Raw genomic sequence first — 21,354 nt, 5'->3', positions numbered from 1 at the left:
TGCGCCTTGCTACTATCTCCTATGGCTAACCTCATGTCATTCTATGTATTCATTTCCATAATGTGCATATCTATTTCCATGTAACTGTTATGTTCAAATGTAATGTGCCTGGTTCACCAGCAGATGGCAGCAACAATGGCAGAACTATTTTACCTAGACTGTAACCTTTTTATTTCTAGCTCTCCCTCTGAGGAGGAGTTTAGTCTAGTTAGAGAGGAGTCTAGCTTACCTCCTACTTGGGGAATGAAGCAGGAGCCCGTCCCTCATGGACGAGCCTTGCTTTGGCCAGCTTGAGCACCTTCAGCTCAGCTGGATCTGGAAGCCACAGCTAAAAGCCTCAGAAACCAGGAGTAAAGTTCCCTGTACAAAGATAGAGACTGCTGTAGCTCTCTACAGCTGGCAGTAAAAGATTGACCCAAGCATGTGCGTCCATCTCAGTGAGGTGGACAGAGAATTCAGAAATACAGATGGATTTTATTGAATAATTCAGTGGCTATACTAAATTTTTTATTACATGCAATTACAAAAGTATACAAGAATAGGCATTGTTACAATGGATTTGCAAGCAAAAAAAAAATAATTAAAAATGGACACAACACAGAAGTCACAAGTACGTCATTTGTATTTTTTGCGGATCGTCATTTTGTGGACCACAAAATACATATGGTGGTGTGAATGGGAGCTAAGGGCCCATTCACACAAACGTATTTTTCTTTCCGCCTCTGTTGTGCCATTTTGTGGATCGGATGTGGACCCTTTCATTTCGATAGGGCCACAAAAGATGCGGACAGCACAACGTGTGCTATCCATATATGCAAGTCCATGCCACAGCCCCGCAAAAAAGATAGAACATGTCCTATGCATGTCCGTTTTGCAGACAAGAATAGGCACTTCTATCATAGATCAGAAAGATCCGATCTGCAAAACGCGGAACGCAAAAAATGAATACAGTCATGTGAATGCACCCTAAGCGCAACTGGAATGCAACTCTACAACACGTCCTTGTTCATTGTGGTTTACGGCTACTGGAAGAATAGACTATATGGGAGCAGATTTATGAAAGTCTAAACAAGGTGTCTGTCACCTATAGCAACCAATCACAGTACAGCTTTCATTTTTCTAGAGCAGAACACAAAATAAAAGTTGTGCTGTGATTGGTTGCTATGGGGAACAGAGACAGTCTTTCATTTAGAGAGTTTCATAAATCTCCCGGACAATATTTAGTCACCAAATTGCTGTTTATATCGTTATTTTGTTAACTTAAACAAAGGCGCCAATGAGTTGGACCACCGGAGCACATTGTTTCCATAGCAACACTAAGCGTTTTACCTTGCTTCAGAAAGTATTCATGTTTTATGTCATGGCAGCAGGCGATTAAGCCAAATTAGAAATGATCTATTTTAAAGAATCTTTGAAGTAGAAAGAAGGAAGAATATATCAAAGAAACACATTTTATAGAATCTAGGTCGATAGAGGGACCCTTCAGGAAAATGCTGCAGTATGCAAAATCATCGAAACTGGCATGGGCTATAATTATAGACTGGAGCGTTCCATCAAATGCATCCCACACATAAAGGGTGCACTGCTCATGGGGTAAGAGGAGCACTTCTCATTAGATAGACCCCTTCTCTCACTGTGCAGTACTGTACATGTTCAGGCACACAGTGTCAGTTGTAATATACAGCTGGATACCCACTGCAATGACTGGGATTGGAGATAACTCGGATCTGAATTGATTAACCCCGTAGATGCCACAGGTGATAGTGATTAAAGCATCTAAGGGTACTTTCAAACTAGCGTTTTTCTTTTCCGGTATTGAGTTCAGTCACAGGGGCTCAATACCCGAAAAAAAACTGATCAGTTTTATCCTAATGCATTCTGAATGGAGATCATTCCCTTCAGGATGCATCAGTTCAGTCCCTCTTACGTTTTTTTGGACGGAGAAAATACCGCTGCATGCTGCATTTTTTTCTCCGGCCAAAAATCCTGAACACTTGCCAGAATTTCCATTCAACTGTATTAGTGGCGCATTGAAATTGCTTCATAGAAACATAGAATGTGTCGGCAGATAAGAACCATTTGGCCCATCTAGTCTGCCCAATATACTGAATACTATGGATAGCCCCCGGCCCTATCTTATATGAAGGATGGCCTTGTGCCTATCCCATGCATGCTTAAACCCCTTCACTGTATTTGCAGCTACCACTTCTGCAGGAAGGCTATTCCATGCATCCACTACTCTCTCAGTAAAGTAATACTTCCTTATATTACTTTTAAACCTTTGCCCCTCTAATTTAAAACTGTGTCCTCTTGTGGTAGTTTTTCTTCTTTTAAATATGCTCTCTTCCTTTACCGAGTTGATTCCCTTAATGTATTTAAAAGTTTCTATCATATCCCCTCTGTCTCTTCTTTCTTCCAAGCTATACATATTAAGGTCCTTTAACCTTTCCTGGTAAGTTTTATCCTGCAATCCATGTACTAGTTTAGTAGCTCTTCTCTGAACTCTCTCTAGAGTATCTATATCCTTCTGGAGATATGGCCTCCAGTACTGCGCACAATACTCCAAGTGAGGTCTCACCAGTGTTCTGTACAGCGGCATAAGCACTTCACTCTTTCTACTGTTTATACCTCTCCCTATACATCCAAGCATTCTGCTGGCATTTCGTGCTGCTCTATTACATTGTCTTCCCACCTTTAAGTCTTCTGAAATAATTACTCCTAAATCCCTTTCCTCAGATACTGAGGTCAGGACTGTGTCAAATATTCTATATTCTGCCCTTGGGTTTTTACGCCCCAGGTGCATTATCTTGCACTTATCCACATTAAATTTCAGTTTCCAGAGTTCTGACCATTCTTCTAGTTTTCCTAAATCCTTTTCCATTTGGCGTTTCCCTCCAGGAACATCAACCCTGTTACCTATCTTTGTGTCATCAGCAAAAAGACAAACCTTACCAGCGAGGCCTTTTGCAATATCACTTATGAAGATATTAAACAAAATCGGTCCCAGTACAGATCCCTGTGGAACCCCACTGGTAACATGACCTTGTTTTGAATGTTCTCCATTGACTACAACCCTCTGTTGTCTGTCACTCAGCCACTGCCTAATCCACTCAACAATATGGGAGTCCATGCTCAATGACTGCAGTTTATTGATAAGTCTTCTATGTGGGACAGTGTCAAAAGCCTTACTAAAATCTAGATATGCGATGTCTACTGCACCTCCACCGTCTATTATTTTAGTCACCCAGTCAAAAAAATCTATAAGATTTGTTTGACATGATCTCCCTGAAGCAAACCCATGTTGTTTTTCATCTTGCAATCCATGGGATTTTAGATGTTCCACAATCCTATCCTTTAATAGGGTTTCCATTAATTTGCCTACTATTGATGTCAGACTCACTGGTCTATAGTTGCTCGATTCCTCCCTACTACCTTTCTTGTGAATGGGCACGACATTAGCCAATTTCCAATCTTCCGGGACGACTCCTGTTACTAATGATTGGTTAAATAAATCTGTTAACGGTTTTGCCAGCTCACCACTAAGCTCTTTTAATAATTTTGGGTGTATCTCATCAGGCCCCTGTGACTTATTTGTCTTCACCTTAGACAGCAAACTTAGAACATCTTCCTCTGTAAAGATACATGCATCAAACGATTTATTAGTCATTCTTTCTAGTGGAGGTCCTTCTCCTTTTTCTTTTGCTTCATTGACAGATCCGTTCTTCCGGTCTGCGCATGCGCAGACCTTTAAATCTGTGGAACACATTAATGCCGGAGCAGTTTTTCCAGATGACGTGTCCGGTATTTCATTGCATTTGTCAGACGGATCTGCATCCGGATCAGTCTGACAAATGCCATCCATTTGCGTCCGGATTGCCAGCAACGGAACTGCCTGCTGGAATCCTCTGATGCAAGTGTGAAAGTACCCTTAGTGTTTTGTCACAGAGAGTGAAAAAGTACTAAAAACTGAAAAAAAAAACTAAGAAAAATAATTAAAAATAATGTACTACATCTTAAAAGCCCAAAATTATCTACGTTCTAACTGTGCCGCTACTGCTTGTTGGCAGATATGCCATCCACATCACCTGTGTTTTGATATGCACAATGGGCAGATGAAGCGGCAGCCGTGTGGGGACAATGATAAGTATGCCGGGGGGTGCCGGGAAGCAGGATAAGTATAATCTAAATGAGGGGCCCAGGTATTGAGGGCATGTTTAGAGTTTGGAAAAACCCTTTAAAGGCCAGATATATACCTTGGGGGCATTTTTTTTCATTATTGCATTGTACTCACTTTGAGCCAAAAATCTTTTTTTAAATTGGTCTTTATTAAAAATATGGAACCCTTTTTTCTGTACATTTCTGAGATTCTCTAATAGAGGATCTGAATTTTCTCTCTTTTCTGTCAGCCAGCTAATCTGACATTATAACACATTAAAGCTCAGTCCTTATCTTACCGATAAGAATGTCGCTTAAAGAAGTGCTTATGACCTCTTCGTAGTTTAGAGATATGGGTTATTAGATGACAAAGTGAAAGTAAAAAGTACCATTCACACAGCTAGACAGTTAACTCTTTGTGGCAGAACGGCTCAATATTTTTAATAAAGACCAGTTGAAAAAATTATTTTTACCCCAAAATGGAGTAAAATGCAATTATATATAAAAAAAAAAAAATTCTCTGAAGGTGTACATAGCTGTTTATCCAGATATCTAATAGAGATCGGAACCAGAAGAGGAAGTTACATAAAGAAAGCTGCTGACGGACTATGTGATCATGTCCACATGGACTAGGATCTATATAATGTGTCCAACACTTTGTTGCATCCATAAAGGGTCTCCTTCTGAAATGGCCACTGAATGTGCATGTGCTTAACTGAACAATCTAATAATTCAGTCCAAATTACTAAAACAAAAATTGTTTTAATGAAGAAATGCATGCGTTTTCGACTTAAAGAGAACCTGTCACCGGGATTTTGTGTATAGAGCTGAGGACATGGGTTGCTAGATGACCGCTAGCAAATCCGCAATACCCAGTCCCCATAGCTCTGTGTGCTTTTATTGTGTAAAAAAAAAAAAGATTTGATACTTATGCAAATTAACCTGAGATGAGTCCTGTCCCTGAGATGAGTCAGAGACAGGACTCATCTCAGGTTAATTTGCATATGTATCAAAGCACACAGAGCTATGGGGACTGGGAATTGTGGATGTGTTAGCGGCCATCTAGCTACCCATGTCCTCAGCTTTATACACAAAATCCCGGTGACAGGTTCCCTTTAAGGGGATTATGAGTGGCCTAATAACTGGTATAATGTTTTCTCTTTTTGAGAGTGTGACCTTCTATCCAGATACTGTAGACTATTAACTACATAAGTGGTTTCCTAATGTCCACTAATTTGAACCTCACTTCTGAACAGTTATTACATCTCTGTTATATATTTTTCTCTAAACACAATGCTCTGTGGGAGGCTACCACACCTTAGAGACCGGGTTCCAGTATTCCATTTGTTTATGATACTGTATGTTTAGAATTAGATGTTATAACTTGTACAGTATTTTGTGCCTACATACACCTAACTAAATGTACACCAACACACACACACAAGTTATGTCATAATTTTTTTTTTTTTCAATTATGTTTTTATGGAGATTTTTAACAATACAATAAACTAGGAACAACAACATGAGCGTTGTCTAGAAAAGAAAACTCGATAAAGAGCCATTACAAAGAGGTGAAATACACCAAAATAGTGAGGGCGATGAAGTTGTGTCATCTAATGCTTAACAAGAAAAACACCAAAATTGTTTTTTAAGATTTTCATAGAATTTGTTTTACCTTTACCTGTGATTGAACTTCTACAGATTCTTTTGTTCTAAAATAGTCTTACCTCATACAACACAGATGTGTTGCCATGCATTAACGGTCCATAGCAAATATATGAGTGTCCGACAACCCAGCCTAAATCAGAGGCGGCCCACCATACCTATAAAGACATGTTAGGAAAATACTTGTGAAGTTTTAGACATTCTCAATCAAGTGACGTGTCACATCAAGTAACTGAAAGTGACCACATGATTCTTGTTAAAAGTTGAGACCTCTTATTAGTAGGACTGTGCTATACAAGGATGCTGTACTTATACATCTCATGTAAAAATCTTTGCACACCACCTTCTACAGATAGACTGTGTATTGTAAACCAGGCACCAGAAGTATTTTAATGAGGTAGATGATGTCTTTACATCACACCAATTATTACATAGGAATTTTCCTTACCTCACCGGGTTTCATTCCATAGACAGCAGACATTGTCCAGTTCAACATCACCGCATAGCCGGCTGTACTTCTTACAACACCCTAAAACAATATAAAACAGTTTATGACCACATTTTTTTATGGCACTTCAAATATTGAACCCCAGTGTGGTGTCACATTTAGTCTACTCTAAATCACCTTTGGCAGTCCTGTTGTGCCTGATGTATACAGAACATACAAAGGGTGACTCGATGGAACAGGAATACAGTCATGGGGATGAGCTTTTGCAATTTCCTCTGTCCAATCAAGATCACGTTCAGGAGTGAGCGCCACTTGTTCCTGTGAACATGAAAAGAAATGTGGAGTTATTGAACTTTGCCGGTCATTTACAAAATCATCATGGTTTTGGGATAAAAAGTGGAAATATTTAGCACATACTACATTTTGCACAAAAAGTTTACAAGTTTTTATGTTCTCTCTTTTCTAAAAAGTGTGTGGAGCTCAATAGAAGGGGTGGGCCACCACAGTCCAACAGGCTGACAAAAGTGAATACTTGAATACTTGCATAAATCATAACTGCAATATACAACAGATCCTAGCTGGAGTGGATTTCAGGTTCTAGCGGTGGACAGCAGAACATGCAAAAAATGCATTACAAGGCATGCGCCTCTTAATAAATTGGTGGGATCTTGCTCTAGTGGGCTTATTACTAAGACTGGCTTATGAAACGCTAGTCATTAGTAAACAACCCTAATTGTCTCAGGAAGTCGTTTTTAGGTGTCTCTGGTGGATCTTGGCATTTTACGATAAGATGAACTTTATCTTCATTCAATCTAGCCATCTAATTGGGAAACCTTTACCTTAAAATAAAGTAATCTTTCAAACCTGGGGATCAACTATCTTCTTCAAATATTGGTTATTATATATCTTTTGTGAAGAAAGGACGGATGTGAGTGGACCTCAAGTGCAATCCCTTTGGTTTTAACCAGATATTTTTTGGGCATGTCTAATATCATAATCACAGAAAAAGATTCATGCAACATTTTCCTATACAGCACAACAAATGTGATTTCCAGTCACTTCAGTCCCATTGTTTCATTGTAGAAACAGATGTGATCACAGCTGCTATCATTGTATGCATCTGTTCACTGCTACTAGTTATTTAAATTACAACAACAAAATGAAAGAAAAACCTTCCATTATCATCTCCCACTTTGTCCTTTCTTATCCTTCAGCTTGGTTCCTCATGTCTAAAGATGAGTCACATGACAAGACCAACTTTGAAATAAAAGCTTTTGCATTAGGGTCCATTCACTCACCAGTGAAAAATGGCCATGTGACAGTCTATGGGTGTATTTACACATGCTTTTTTTAATGGACCATGAATACTGGCCATCAAAAAAATCAAGGCCAGACAGCTCCCATACAATTGAAGGGAACTATTTTTAATGGCTGCTTTTCAGAAATGCATCCGTGGAAAAAACAGCAGTGAAAAAGTTTTCACCAGCCTTTTTTTTTCCACTTTTGTTGGGTGTTTGAAATAATTTTCATATCACACCACTCATTTCAGGATATCTCAAGCCAAGAGGAAAGGTGAGGAATGACATATCTGTACCCACTGATCAAAAGTCTCTTTCACTGGAATACCCTTGCTCATTGGCTTACCCAGTTATGGTTAGGTTCACACTAGTGTCTTGCCAAAAGTAGTACGGAAAAATCTTATTCTATTTGTAGTATGTCCTTCCTTACCATTTTTTAACAAAGAGATGTCAGCTCCTCATTCCACTATTTTTAATTTTTTTTTTAGTTTTAAAATTTTTCATTTCATTATCAGAAAAATGACAAAGTAAAACATGACACCAACAGCGGTGTAATGCGGTACCAGATACATCATCATGAGAGGACACCACTATTTTTAAACCTATTTCTTAATGACTTTGATGGAGAAAGGCAAGAGAAAAATTTGATAGGGAGATCGTTGATAGCAAGTGACTTACCATGTTTGGTCGGCTGTAGACCAATACTTTTTCAGGCTTGTGCTGTACCATCTCAAGTGCTTTTTCCACAAGAGGGATGTATTCAACTCTTCTGCCAGGCTCAATGCCAAATGATGCAGTAACAATTAGTTTTGGCTGTAGAAAGGCATATTTACATTAAAGTATATGTGAATATAATTAATCAAATTAATTTAAAGAATCTATATTCAAAATGATTATTTGTTAAGTAGCCTAAGGTTATACCATATTATTTAGGCATATTTCACATTCCAGAGAATTTTTATAGAAGAAGGAGTAAAATCAAATCAGTTTACCTTTGCATGATCAATGCGCACGGCTAACTCCTTGGGTGCAAACCCTCCAAATATCAAACTATGTATAGCACCAATTCTAGCGCATGCCAGCATTGCATACATTGCCTGGGGTATCATTGGCATATATATGACAACTCTGTCCCCGGTTTTGATTCCATATTTTGTCATAACACCAGCTAGCCTGGACACCTGAAGAAAAAATAAATAAAAATATATTTTTGAGTTATGCATAAGCAGGCCCCTACAAAGCAATTAAGGCCCCCATATATAAAGCTCTAGTGATTAATGAACAAAACTTATTAATAGTTGGCTATGGAGAAAATCTTTTTCTGTTGCCCTTGGACATGCATATAATTCATACTACACAGAAACACAATTCGAATTATGTTTGACAATTTCTAAAGAAGGTTTGTACACAAACATAGAAAAGGATTCTTTACGGTAAGAGAAGTGAGACTATGGAACTCTCTGCCTGAGGAGGTGGTGATGGTGAGTACAATAAAGGAATTCAAGAGGGGCCTGGATGTATTTCTGGAGTGTAATAATATTACAGGCTATAGCTACTAGAGAGGGGTCGTTGATCCAGGGAGTTATTCCGATTGCCTGATTGGAGTCGGGAAGGAATTTTTTATTCTCCTAAAGTGGGGAAAATTGGCTTCTACCTCACAGGTTGTTTTTTTTGCCTTCCTCTGGATCAACTTGCAGGATAACAGGCCGAACTGGATGGACAAATTTTTTTTTTTCCGGACTTACAGTTGCAAGAAAAAGTATGTGAACCCTTTGGAATGATATGGATTTCTGCACAAATTGGTCATAAAATGTGATCTGATCTTCATCTAAGTCACAACAATAGACAATCACAGTCTGCTTAAACTAATAACACACAAAGAATTAAATGTTACCATGTTTTTATTGAACACACCATGTAAACATTCACAGTGCAGGTGGAAAAAGTATGTGAACCCTTGGATTTAATAACTGGTTGAACCTCCTTTGGCAGCAATAACTTCAACCAAACGTTTCCTGTAGTTGCAGATCAGACGTGCACAATGGTCAGGAGTAATTCTTGACCATTCCTCTTTAAAGAACTGTTTCAGTTCAGCAATATTCTTGGGATGTCTGGTGTGAATCGCTTTCTTGAGGTCATGCCACAGCATCTCAATCGGGTGGAGGTCAGGACTCTGACTGGGCCACTCCAGAAGGCGTATTTTCTTCTGTTTAAGCCATTCTGTTGTTGATTTACTTCTATGCTTTGGGTCGTTGTCCTGTTGCAACACCTATCTTCTGTTGAGCTTCAGCTGGTGGACAGATGGCCTTAAGTTCTCCTGCAAAATGTCTTGATAAACTTGGGAATTCATTTTTGCTTCGATGACAGCAATCCATCCAGGCCCTGACGCAGCAAAGCAGCCCCAAACCATGATCCCCCCACCACCATACTTCACAGTTGGGATGAGGTTTTGATGTTGGTGTGCTGTGCCTCTTTTTCTCCACACATAGTGTTGTGTGTTTCTACCAAGCAACTCAACTTTGGTTTCATCTGTCCACAGAATATTTTGCCAGTACTGCTGTGGAACATCCAGGTGCTCTTGTGCAAACTGTAAATGTGCAGCAATGTTTTTTTGGACAGCAGTGGCTTCCTCTGTGGTATCCTCCCATGAAATCCATTCTTGTTTAGTGTTTTACATATCGTAGATTCGCTAACAGGGATGTTAGCATATGCCAGAGACTTTTGTAAGTCTTTAGCTGACACTCTAGGATTCTTCTTCACCTCATTGAGCAGTCTGCGCTGTGCTCTTGCAGTCATCTTTACAGGACGGCCACTCCTAGGGAGAGTAGCAGCAGTGCTGAACTTTCTCCATTTATAGACAATTTGTCTTACCGTGGACTGATGAACAGCAAGGCTTTTGGAGATACTTTAATCACCCTTTCCAGCTTTATGCAAGTCAACAATTCTTAATCGTAGGTCTTCTGAGAGCTCTTTTGTGCTGCTGCGGCTTCTCCCAGTGCGTGGATGAAAACATCCAGTGTCGGGGGAGGGGCCAATGACAGGCGGGGACTAGCCTCCCTAGCATCGCGGGCGACGCTAGAGAGGCTCGTCTTCATCCCTTCCTGCTACTGCTCCCCTCAACTCCGGATGTTTTCATCCAAGCACTGGGTGAAGCAACAGCGGCTGTGCAGGAACCGGGTGCGGCACAGGGAGTGGGGAGCCAGGTAGGTTAGTAAGTATATTCATTGTGAGGAGCCCAGCATATGGGGGATTTTTTTTATAGTCTTGGATAACCCCTTTAATCAAAGTGAAGAGGGTTCAGCAAATGGAGAGAAGGTTGAGCCTCTAGGAGTAATGGCAACACCCCCGTTGCTCCTAGAGACTCATTTGCATATATTAAAGCATAATTTCTTAGCAATTCGGGCACATATGAATATGGGACCAACACAGATGCCTTCAGCTGTCAAGCGCACATGTAACAGGTCAGCCAGTGTCATAGGTACAAATCTGCTGACAGATGCCCTTTAAGCTATATTACATTAATATGCATTGAATAATAATCTGGCATCTGACACACTATGAATTAATACTGTGTACAGAAAGCATTGTCACAGAGCATAAGAAACATATCATTCTAACCATCTAAATGGTTTCTGGCTTATGAACAAATAAACACGGTGAAATCTTTATATTTATATTTGGTCTTCTGCAGACGAATACACAGGCTGTCACCTTGAGTAGAATAAATGCCACAGTGTTCTTGTATTGTTAGTGCATAACATGGTGTTAGGAATTGTGCTGAAGGATATAATATAATTGGTGCGAGAAGATTTCAGCCTATTGAGCATGACATTGTTTATCTGTCACATTTACTGACAAGGGCAGACAGTAAGAAAAATAAAAACATTACATTTTAAACAATTTCTAAAACTGCTTCAATTTTCCTCTCCTTTTAAAGGGACTTTGTGTCCTAACAGTGTTAAATGAATTGGCCAGGGACTGCTGTTACAGAGGCTCGGCTTAACGTCGTGTAAAAGGGCTCGTCAAATGAGCTAGGGTCTCTTTGGACATCTGGAACTTCAAGTTACTTCCCCTCGTGTTCATGTTTTTGCTTGTCAAGGTTGAGATATTTACTAGTCCACCTGCTCACCACCAGTATAATACTCGTTATGTATAAACAGTTGAATTACGGTTATGCTTATGATATTTGTGATACGAAAAATGCTCTGGTCGACCCATCAGCTTCCAAAAAAATAACAAGTCTCGTTATATAAAAGGTTAGTCACAGAAATATTAATGGGGTTATTCAAATAATTTAAAACTCTTTTTTTTTTACTCACTTATTTGGAGGATATTCTTCCCTTTCTCTGGGTGGGCAGCAGCTCACATGAGACAATCAAATACCCGCATCTTTTGGGATGTATTGTAATTAACATATTTTTCACTTTATATCTGTAAAGAATAAATCAAGGTAACTGGACTTGCTGTAGATTTCTTGAAAATGTTTCACTCGTTCTTCCAACGAGCTTTCTCAATTCTGAATGACTGTACAAGAATTCTCTGGGAATAAATATGTAACTGAATCAACATCTGGTAATTATACCCAGCATGGGGTATACCAGATGTTGCTTCAGTTACATATTTATTCCCAGAGAAATCTTGTACAGTCACTCAGAATTGAGAAAGCTCGTTGGAAGAACGAGTGAAAAGTTTTCAATAAATCTACAGTAAGTCCAGTTGCCTTCCCCCCCCCCCCCAATAGTGTGTGTGTGTGGGGGGGGGGGGGGGGGGAATTGACGTGCGTCTTATAAAGCAAATACTAGTGAGCTCAATTAGTAGACTGGCACTCTATATCTGGCTACATGCAGAAGACCAGATATAGAGTTCCAGTCTACTAATTAAAGGATAACTCACATTTAGACCCCAATTTCAATTTTCATATATGTAGTTATTAATAACATGATATTCCAGAATCAGTTACTATTAGACTGACTTACCCCATATTTAATAAGATTCAGGCCTTAGCAACCAGTCTGCATAAAACTGCAATCTCATTATTCAGTTAAGATGGCCGCCACTGCCCTCACCCTGAGGCTAATCCCGCCTGCCCTCACTAGCCAGTAACAATAGCCCCCCAAAAGTGTCAGTAACCAGAGCCCTCCCCCCTAAAGGGTTAATCTCCTGCAGCACAAAGGGGTCCTCTTACCACATGTTGCTTTCATTTATACACTGAGCAGATGGCAGATCTCCCTTCCCTGTTGTGCGCTGGGCCAACTCTGCATTCTCCAGCTCTGCTGAGTGAGGGAGTGTCTGCCAAGCGCAGGGACAGGGTGAAGTGCACACAGCCCAGGCACTGTTATCAGCTGCTGGGGAGGACCTGGCTTTAATCATTTACTTACAGTCCCTGGCTGTCAGTAATGTGACCTTGCACGCAGCCTGCTTCTGCGTGCTCCGTCCTTCAACAGATAGACGGACCATGCCTAGCAACCCTATTTTAAGCACAGGTAAAAGTAGGCAGTACAGGGAACAAAAATGTGGAATTAAGGGGAAATTGAATACACAGTGAAAAGTTGAAATAGGGCCACCAAGGTGATATTAATCACCACAATCCAATACTCCAAAAAAATAATAATAATACGACAGTTATACTTTAAGTTCTCCTTACCTTATACCACTGACTGGGTGAGTCAGCCAGACTTTGAGCACCAGTACGTGATAATAGATGGGTGAGCGACTATACAATTGTGCATTTCTTACAATAAATACTAGTGAGCGCTTCCATTATGGAAGTGCTCACTAGTATGAATTAGGTGACGGGACTTGGGAGCGAAGCGCCGCAAGCACTTGTAGTAATTACCCTCACTGGTCTTCCTTGCTGGGGCCGGCTCTTCAATGTCCTGACTGCGTACAGTGTCAGGACATAGTGCGCGCACTATGACCTTACGCTGCACGCAGCCAGGTGACAGAGCAGCACAGGCCGGGAAAACAGGGGAGCGCAACTTCTGTCGGAGGTGAAGAGGAGCTGCGGCGCAAGATAGGTAAAATAAGGTTTTTATTTTAATCTGATCTGAGGTCTGATGGGGTCTAACATTGAGGCCTGATCTGAGGTCTGATGGGGGTCTGACAATGTGGGCTGATCTGAGGTCTGATGGGGGTCTGACAATGTGGGCTGATCTGAGGTCTGATGGGGATCTGACAATGTGGGCTGATCTGAGGTCTGATGGGGTTCTGACATGGAGGACTGATGTGATATCCTGATAAGGGGGTCTGATCTGATGTCCTGATATTTATGGGGGTCTGATCTGATGTCCTGATATTTATGGGGGTCTGATCTGATGTCCTGATATTTATGGGGGTCTGATCTGATGTCCTGATATTTATGGGGGTCTGATCTGAGGATCTGATATGAGGTCTGATGAAAAATATTTTTTTCTTATTTTCCTCCTCTTAAACCTGTGGTGCGTCTTATCGGGTTTGTTTTATAAAGAGAAAAATACGGTAGCTTGTTAACCCATTTCCTTCTCTGGATAGAAAGTAGTCCCTTATATATACCCCTCTGATATACATATGTATAATGCCCAACAATTTCCTTTTCCACTGTCTTGAGAGAGATCTAGCTATATAATTTTATGAATTGAGACGTAGGTGCAGCGACCCGTGAGGAGCCGGAGCGGAGCAAGGGAGTGATAGTGACTCTGGCTGTTCCAGTCAATCACGGCAGCCTTCCTCATACCTTTGCTCCCTAGGGCCATGCAGTGAAAGGAGGGGGCACCCTTTCTTCCTTTGGAGCACGTGCGGTGTGCAATGGCCAGCAGGGCACGTGCAGTGTGCAATGGCCAGTGTATGGTGTGAGTCAGGAAACCAGGCCAGTGATAGAAGAATAAACGTCACTCTTTACTGTACTGCAAAATAGGACTCTGGGCTTCAGCAGCGCGAACTTCAGCCTCGGCATGGTCGCTTTGGGAGAGACATGCTGCTGAGCCACGCCCCCTGGTGACGTGACCGCATCCTTAGCAACAGGATGCAATGCTCTGTTTCTCCCCCACGGGCGTGTGCTGGGGGAGATTAGCAGTGGGCTGATTGCTCAGCTGCTCTATTACTATGTGCTAATATTCTGACTGGAGAACCAATGGTGCACCAAGGCATGGACCTATCAGGTTCTGTTCCTGGGACTCGGTGCTCTATTTAAACCCCTTCCTGGTCATACACCAGTGCCAGTGATAGTCTTTGACTCACTATCTGTATTCCTGGTTCTTGCTCCTGTGCTTATTTGGATTGCTCGTGCTTCTGATCCCAGCTTGTCTTCTGACCATTCTTTGTCTCTCGTTTGGTATTGCGTAGCCCAACTGGTTTTGACTCCTTTACATATTACTCTACATTGTGTTTGTCTCTCTTTGTTAGTCTGTCTCTGAACTTATATAGTGTAGGGACTTCGCTCAACTCTAGTTACCTTACTAACCTAATATTGTCACTTTGGCATGCAGATTTCTGAACCTTCTCCTTATGTTGTCTTCTTTCTTGATGTAGATCTTGAAGTAATCAAACAAAGATCTGTTAGTATCTGAATCCTAAGGCCCGAGGAGAGTGAGCACATGGATTTTGCTTCCTTCCTCAGACATTCCTAGAAGAGCTAGCGGTGGAGCCAGCCACCACCTAGGAACCTCCCGCAAAGGACTGTGTCAGAGTTGTTAACGCCGTCACAACCATACAGAGCTATGCTGGGGGTATACAAGGCATTACAACGCATGGCATAACATTACACAACATGATATTACATTATAGTTTAACAATGAACCATTTGCAGATACCTCCTGCAGCCAGGTACTGCATAGGGAAGAATTAATGAATGGTGAGTGGTTCACTATGAGATCCTCTGAACAGTACTGAGAGGAGGAAGTGAGCAGGGAAGCTAATGAGCAGGTTGCTCCACAATTGAATGCAGGAGAAAGTGGACCAGCAGGCTCAACAGCAGGGGTGCTCAGCGTGGTGCTCAGTAGGTGGACTTGTTTGTCTGTGGAAATGTTCTGTTATTAAACACTTCTGAAGAAAAGGACATTACTATTTTGGGAGGAAATTAAATCTTAATTTCCAGCTCATCCCTCATGACAGCACAACAGGAGGTTGTTCCCCTTTGACATTCTTGGGACAGGAAACAAAGAGGTTAAAAAGGTCCCTCCCACCTCCAGCCACCAGTGTTCTTTCTGTGCCTACAGGGGTTAGACGCAGAGAGGTTCCCTGCTCTAGGGTTGAAGAGATTCTAAAATAACTTTTAGGGACTAAGGCTGGGACTAGGATCGGGGGGTGTCCGGCCTCTCCTTACAGGTCTCAAATAGCCTTGCTAACACCTCTCAAGGTAGAGGTCCCTTAGCAGCCCGAAACCCACCTGGCGGAGTCCGAGCCAATAGGTGGGTTCTCTGATTGCCGCCTCATGGACTCCGGGCAGTGGCCGGCTGACACTTGCCTCCGGGCGTTGCACCTACTCCTAGAGGCTCAGTTCGCTCACCTCTTTCCACGCCTTTCTACACTTGATTGACAGGGCCAGGCCAGTGTTCGTCTCCTGTCTGCCGGGGAAATCTCGCGACTGCACCGCCCCGTTCAGTATTTGGCGCAGGCACAGTGAGGGAAGGACGTTCGCCGGCAGCCAGCTTCCTCACTGTGACGGATTCAGCGCAGCGAGGAAGCCGGCTGCCGGCGAACATCCCTCCCTCACTGCGCCGAATACTGAACGGGACGGTGCAGGCGCGAGATTTCCCCGGCAGACAGGAGACCAACGTTGGCCTGGCCCTGTCAATCAAGTATAGAAAGTCGTGGAAAGAGGTGAGCGAACGGAGCCTCTATGAGCAGGTGCAATGCCTTCCCTGCTCCAAGAGGCTCATTTGCATATTATAAAAGTTCGTTTTTCTAAATAACGGCGGCATATAGTGACATGGGACTAATATAGTTATGTTCAGCTGACATTAGCACATCGCTAATGTCAGCCAGGTTAATACCCTTTTTTCTGATGACAGAAACCCTTTAAGTTAAAGCTAAAGGGGTCCTAAGGTGAAGATCTCAGGTAAGGATCAAATGTGACAAAGATTAGGGAAAGCCTAGTAGAGATGAGTGGTAGTTCAATCTATTCACATTACTATCATTTGGGGGGTGTAGTAGCCTACAGTGCCTATTCACGATCTACAGTATAGTGCAAAGCTGTATTTGGAGTCACATTCCTTCATAGACAACATGGACAATATTAATGGAAATTGTATGTAATTCAAGGAGTGCAAGACATATATGTGTACCGGCCATGTGATTTATAGGGTATAGTATACTCTACACCTGGAGATAGTGTGGGTCAGCCTGAAGTCAAAAGGAACATTAGCGTGACCAGAGCACTGAAATTTAGTAAAAATCCTACCCAGACCTGTTATAATGGGAGGCAGCACCATCCTGGCTGGGAATTCATCTTGTATGGATTATAGCTATCCCTTCTATGGCAATGAATTGGTATATCTACCTCAAGACAAGTGATTTTCAGTAAATGTCAACTTATGGTCAACTAAACTCTTCTCTATGTTATTCTATCTATTTGCACATAAGGGTGCTGATGTTACGAACATTAGGGACCCTGCCTTCATTGCACCTAATACCCATTACCTCAAGGGCACCTCTGTCGCCCCCGGGAAGGAGACTCCCCTCACTGCACGCCAACCCAGGGAGCTACAAAACGGAAATAGACTGCATTCCTCTTTCCACATTCACACACACAGCCATGCTCACGCATATAAGATGTGGCTATGTACGCTGCACAGGTCCTGTAACCTTTTGCCACTCCTAAGTCCCTGTGTCCCCTGGGTAGTGCCATGTAAAGATCTTGTTAAACCCTTAAGACTGCCTCTGACCTTGAAGCTATGCGGGCAGGTGGGTTCAATGGTTGGCCTGGTTTCGTCTGGAGGGTTCTTTCTCCTTTCCTGAGTTCATACCAACACCTCCTGGTACGGGATCCCAAGCTTGTCCTGCACCGGTATGAAGTTAATTTTTACAGTTTGGTTACCTCATTGTTGATGTCCATGCCTGCCTTGTGCCAGTGCTGTCAGCTTGGCTCGGTGTCTAACATATACCTTGCAGACATTCTGGAGATAGGTGTTTATCAGATTATAACAGTTAAGCTCTTGGGAATGAACTGCAATGGGGGTCTACAGTAAATGTTTACTCAGTGTCGTGGTTATATATAATATTACAATATTCTATCTGGTTTTAGAGCGAGTCGCTTTTACGCAATAGTACTTACCATATAGACTAGGATTAGAGGTAAAGGGCATCCTTTACCTAAGACTATTTATTCTTCCTCTAATTAAGTATTTAAGTCTATAAACAGAGGTAGGCCGGTTGATCAAGGATGCAGATAAAAAGACATTTCAGAGTTACGACTGAGTTCACACATTCTGTCATCAAGATTTATTTTTCTGGCAGAATCAAAAAGTTTATTCCTGATTCTATGAAATGGTATTTTTATCTAATGATAAATATCTGAGATATGTTGTCCTTAGACTTGGGCCCCCCTCCACCTAAATTATAATTTGGTACGTCTTCTGTTGTGCCGTCATGAGGGATGAGCTGGAAAATAGGAATTAGACTTGCCGGTAATTCGGTTTTCAGAGATTCCCTCATGACAGCACCCGTACATTCCCTCCCTTGCTAACTACTATATAAATATTGTATCTAAGACTTTCTGAGGATTTTAATAAATCGGTTGCATCCATCCTGCTGTAGTAATCTGGAAAAACACTGGTGGGTGGAGGTAGGAGGGACTTTTTAACCTCTCTGTTTCCTGTCCCAAGAAGGTCAAGAGGGAACAACCTCCTGTTGTGCTGTCATGAGGGAATCCCTGGAAACCGAATTACCGGTGAGTCTAATTCCCATTTTCCATCTGACAGCTGAATGGGCATTGCTTGGTATTCTCATACAGACAAATGTACAGTCTGTTCCCAGGAACCAAAAACCTCTCTTACTTTATCAACAGCAATATAACCCCCCACCCCCTCAGATACAGTATATGGATATCACATAGTTAAATTACTCCTTACTAAACTGACTGGGTTTTTAGGATGCACTGCATTCACGCTAAATTAAATAAGAAAAAAAGACTGGTAAATTTTTCTCCACGCGGGGCGACTATTAAAATAGCATCTTTGACAATTAGGCAAAAATTACATAAAGACTTTAGTCTTACGGATTAGTATACCTGGCAACAGTTATATGTAACTAAATGTAATTATATATATGTTATTATGGTTTCAGTTAAAGTGATATAAAAATCTGATTTCTTCTCTACTTACATAGTTCAGGTCATACACACAAGGTAGAGATCGATTGTGCTATAGAGCTTCTTTAGCTTTCCATGTCCCAGGCAGAATTAACATTGAGCAGTTGCAGTACCCCAGAAGGACTACTGCAAAGGGTTAAGTACTATTTCTAGAGTAAAGCTCAGTTCACACGAACGTGTGTGATCTGTGGCCGTATTGCGGGCCGCAAATTGCGGGCCGCAATACATGGCCACAGTTCGTGTGCATTCCGCATCACGGATGCGGACCCATTCACTTCAATGGGTCCGCAAATCTGGAATTGCGGAACGGCCGCACGGAACGGGACCCCTCGGAAGCACTACGGAGTGCTTCCGTGGGGTTGCGTCCTGTACTTCCGTTGCGCAAAAAGATAGAACAGGTACTATCTTTTTGCGGAACGGGCGGATCGCGGACCCATTAAAGTGAATGGGTCCGCGATCCGATGCGGCTGACCCACGGCCGGCGATCGTGCATTGCGGCCCGCAGCACGGGCACGGGTCACACACGTTCGTGTGAACTTGGCCTAAATGCAATGTTGGAGTTAAATGTTGTGATTTGTTATGTACATGCACTTAATGGCATTGTATGGACAACATATGGTTAACAAAATGTCAACTAATGAACTAGGTCTGCCCCCTGACTAGTTAGTATTGAGGGAGTCTAGTCTGAAGCAGCCTAGAGGAAAGTCTGTTCAACCTCCTGCACAACTAGGTCCAAGTTCAGAGAACAATAGTCTCTGAGCTACAACTGCAAGCAGCGTTCAGGTGTCCGCTTGCTGAGCGGAGCGGAGGCTGAACGCCGCCAGACTGATGCATTCTGAGCGGATCCGCCTCCACTCAGAATGCATTGGGGCTGCGTTCGGAGCCGCTTGTGAGCCCCTTCAAACGGAGCTCACAAGCGGATCCCCGAACGCTAGTGTGAAAGTAGCCTAAGTAGCCATACTACAAAAGTACTCCAGACAGAAAGAGAGACCAGACATCTGAGAAGGTCTAGGACTCAAACAGCAAGGTATTATGCTCATTTATGGCAGAAAGACTTTGCTGCTGTGGTAGGGAATATTGCAAAAAAAGCCTCCATACTTTGAGATGGACTTGCCGCCCATATCTCAGTTCTGTACCCCTCTGTACAGAAATTGCAGAAGGACTTAATAAGAACCTTACTGCATGCCGGTGGTTCTGCTGAGAGACTGCAAAGTGTCTTTAGAGAGAGGGAATACTATAACCACCATCATTATTGCTGTCCATATGCTGCTATTGAGAGAATATCACACTGTGATATCCTTTGGAACTGTGCTTTTTGCTGCTATTTATACAATCCCTAGCATCAACTTAGTAAAGAAAGACTTTATTGCAAACAACGGGTCTGATCATTGTCTCCATCATTCACCGGTCCTGTCTTGCAGCCAACAAAACATCCAACATCAAGGGATGTATTTCTGGAGTGTAATAATATTACAGGCTATAGCTACTAGAAAGGGGTCGTTGATCCAGTGAGTTATTCTGATTGCCTGATTGGAGTCGGGAAGGAATTTTTTATTCCCCTAAAGTGGGGAAAATTGTCTTCTACCTCACAGTTTTTTTTTTTGCCTTCCTCTGGATCAACTTGCAGGATAACAGGCCGAACTGGATGGACAAATGTCTTTTTTCGGCCTTATGTTACTATGTAAGGGCACTCCAATCAACACCAGACAAGAGCCCCAATACAGGGATGTGCCCCAAAAGAAGAAAGGGTGTGCTCTCCAGTCACTTCATGGCCTTAGGGGGTGCAAGAGTGGAGATTGTCACTTGTGTGTACTACCACCACGCTCAGAGCCATAACTACCACTCTCATCCTCCATGCACTCCCCAAAGGTTTGTTGCACTGTCATCCAATAATTTCATGCCAAGCACACAAGGGGTTAATGCTGGGCCACTTGGAAACTGAGGGCTAGGGGTGGGCTAGATCACTAAATAAAGAAATAAGCTTAAAGCTTGATTGTGGGCTGGACAGGTGAGGGACAGTTAGATGCTTTATATACAGTAGTACTGAGCGTGGTCCTCTCCCTTATCTCATTGTGATTTATGACTTTTCAATTTAATTTAGATTTTTTTTGTCATTAATTTCTCTTTCAGTAGAGCATCTTGCTATTGGTCACAGAATGATGGTCTCACATGTAGACAAGAATGTCAACGTGACAAGTGGGAAGTTCAAAGAGAAAGCTCTTAGGCTGGGTTCAGACCTGAGCGTCTTTGATATGCGCGTTTAACGCGCGTTTTTGACGCGCGTTTTTGACGAGCGTTTTTTGCAATAGTAAACGCGCGTTTGACGCGCGTTTGTGTGATTGACTGCAATGTCCTATGGCCACAAACGCGCGTCAAAACGCCCCAAAGAAGCTCAAGTACTTGTTTGAGCGTAGGGCGTTTTACAGCGCGTTTTTCAGCGCTGTAAAACGCTCAAGTGAGAACCAGGGCCATAGGGAAGCATTGGTTTTCATGTGTTGAGCGTT

General features: G+C 42.2%; 1 protein-coding gene across 1 annotated transcript in view; it reads right to left on the bottom strand.

Moving 5' to 3' along the window:
- The window catches only part of ACSS3 (acyl-CoA synthetase short chain family member 3), a 119,257-nt gene that overhangs the window by 41,492 nt on the left and 56,411 nt on the right, over positions 1-21,354 (bottom strand). The window contains exons 4-8 of the mRNA XM_040408490.1: positions 8,559-8,747; positions 8,245-8,379; positions 6,446-6,586; positions 6,269-6,349; positions 5,883-5,978 (exon numbers count right to left, since the gene is read on the bottom strand). Of these exons, the coding sequence (XP_040264424.1) occupies positions 5,883-5,978; positions 6,269-6,349; positions 6,446-6,586; positions 8,245-8,379; positions 8,559-8,747 (642 nt within the window). The remainder of the gene's footprint in view (positions 1-5,882; positions 5,979-6,268; positions 6,350-6,445; positions 6,587-8,244; positions 8,380-8,558; positions 8,748-21,354) is intronic.

Source organism: Bufo bufo, chromosome 1 (assembly GCF_905171765.1).
Source record: "Bufo bufo chromosome 1, aBufBuf1.1, whole genome shotgun sequence".
In the NCBI taxonomy this organism is placed as follows: domain Eukaryota; kingdom Metazoa; phylum Chordata; class Amphibia; order Anura; family Bufonidae; genus Bufo; species Bufo bufo.
This window is presented reverse-complemented; position numbering and strand designations above follow the sequence as displayed.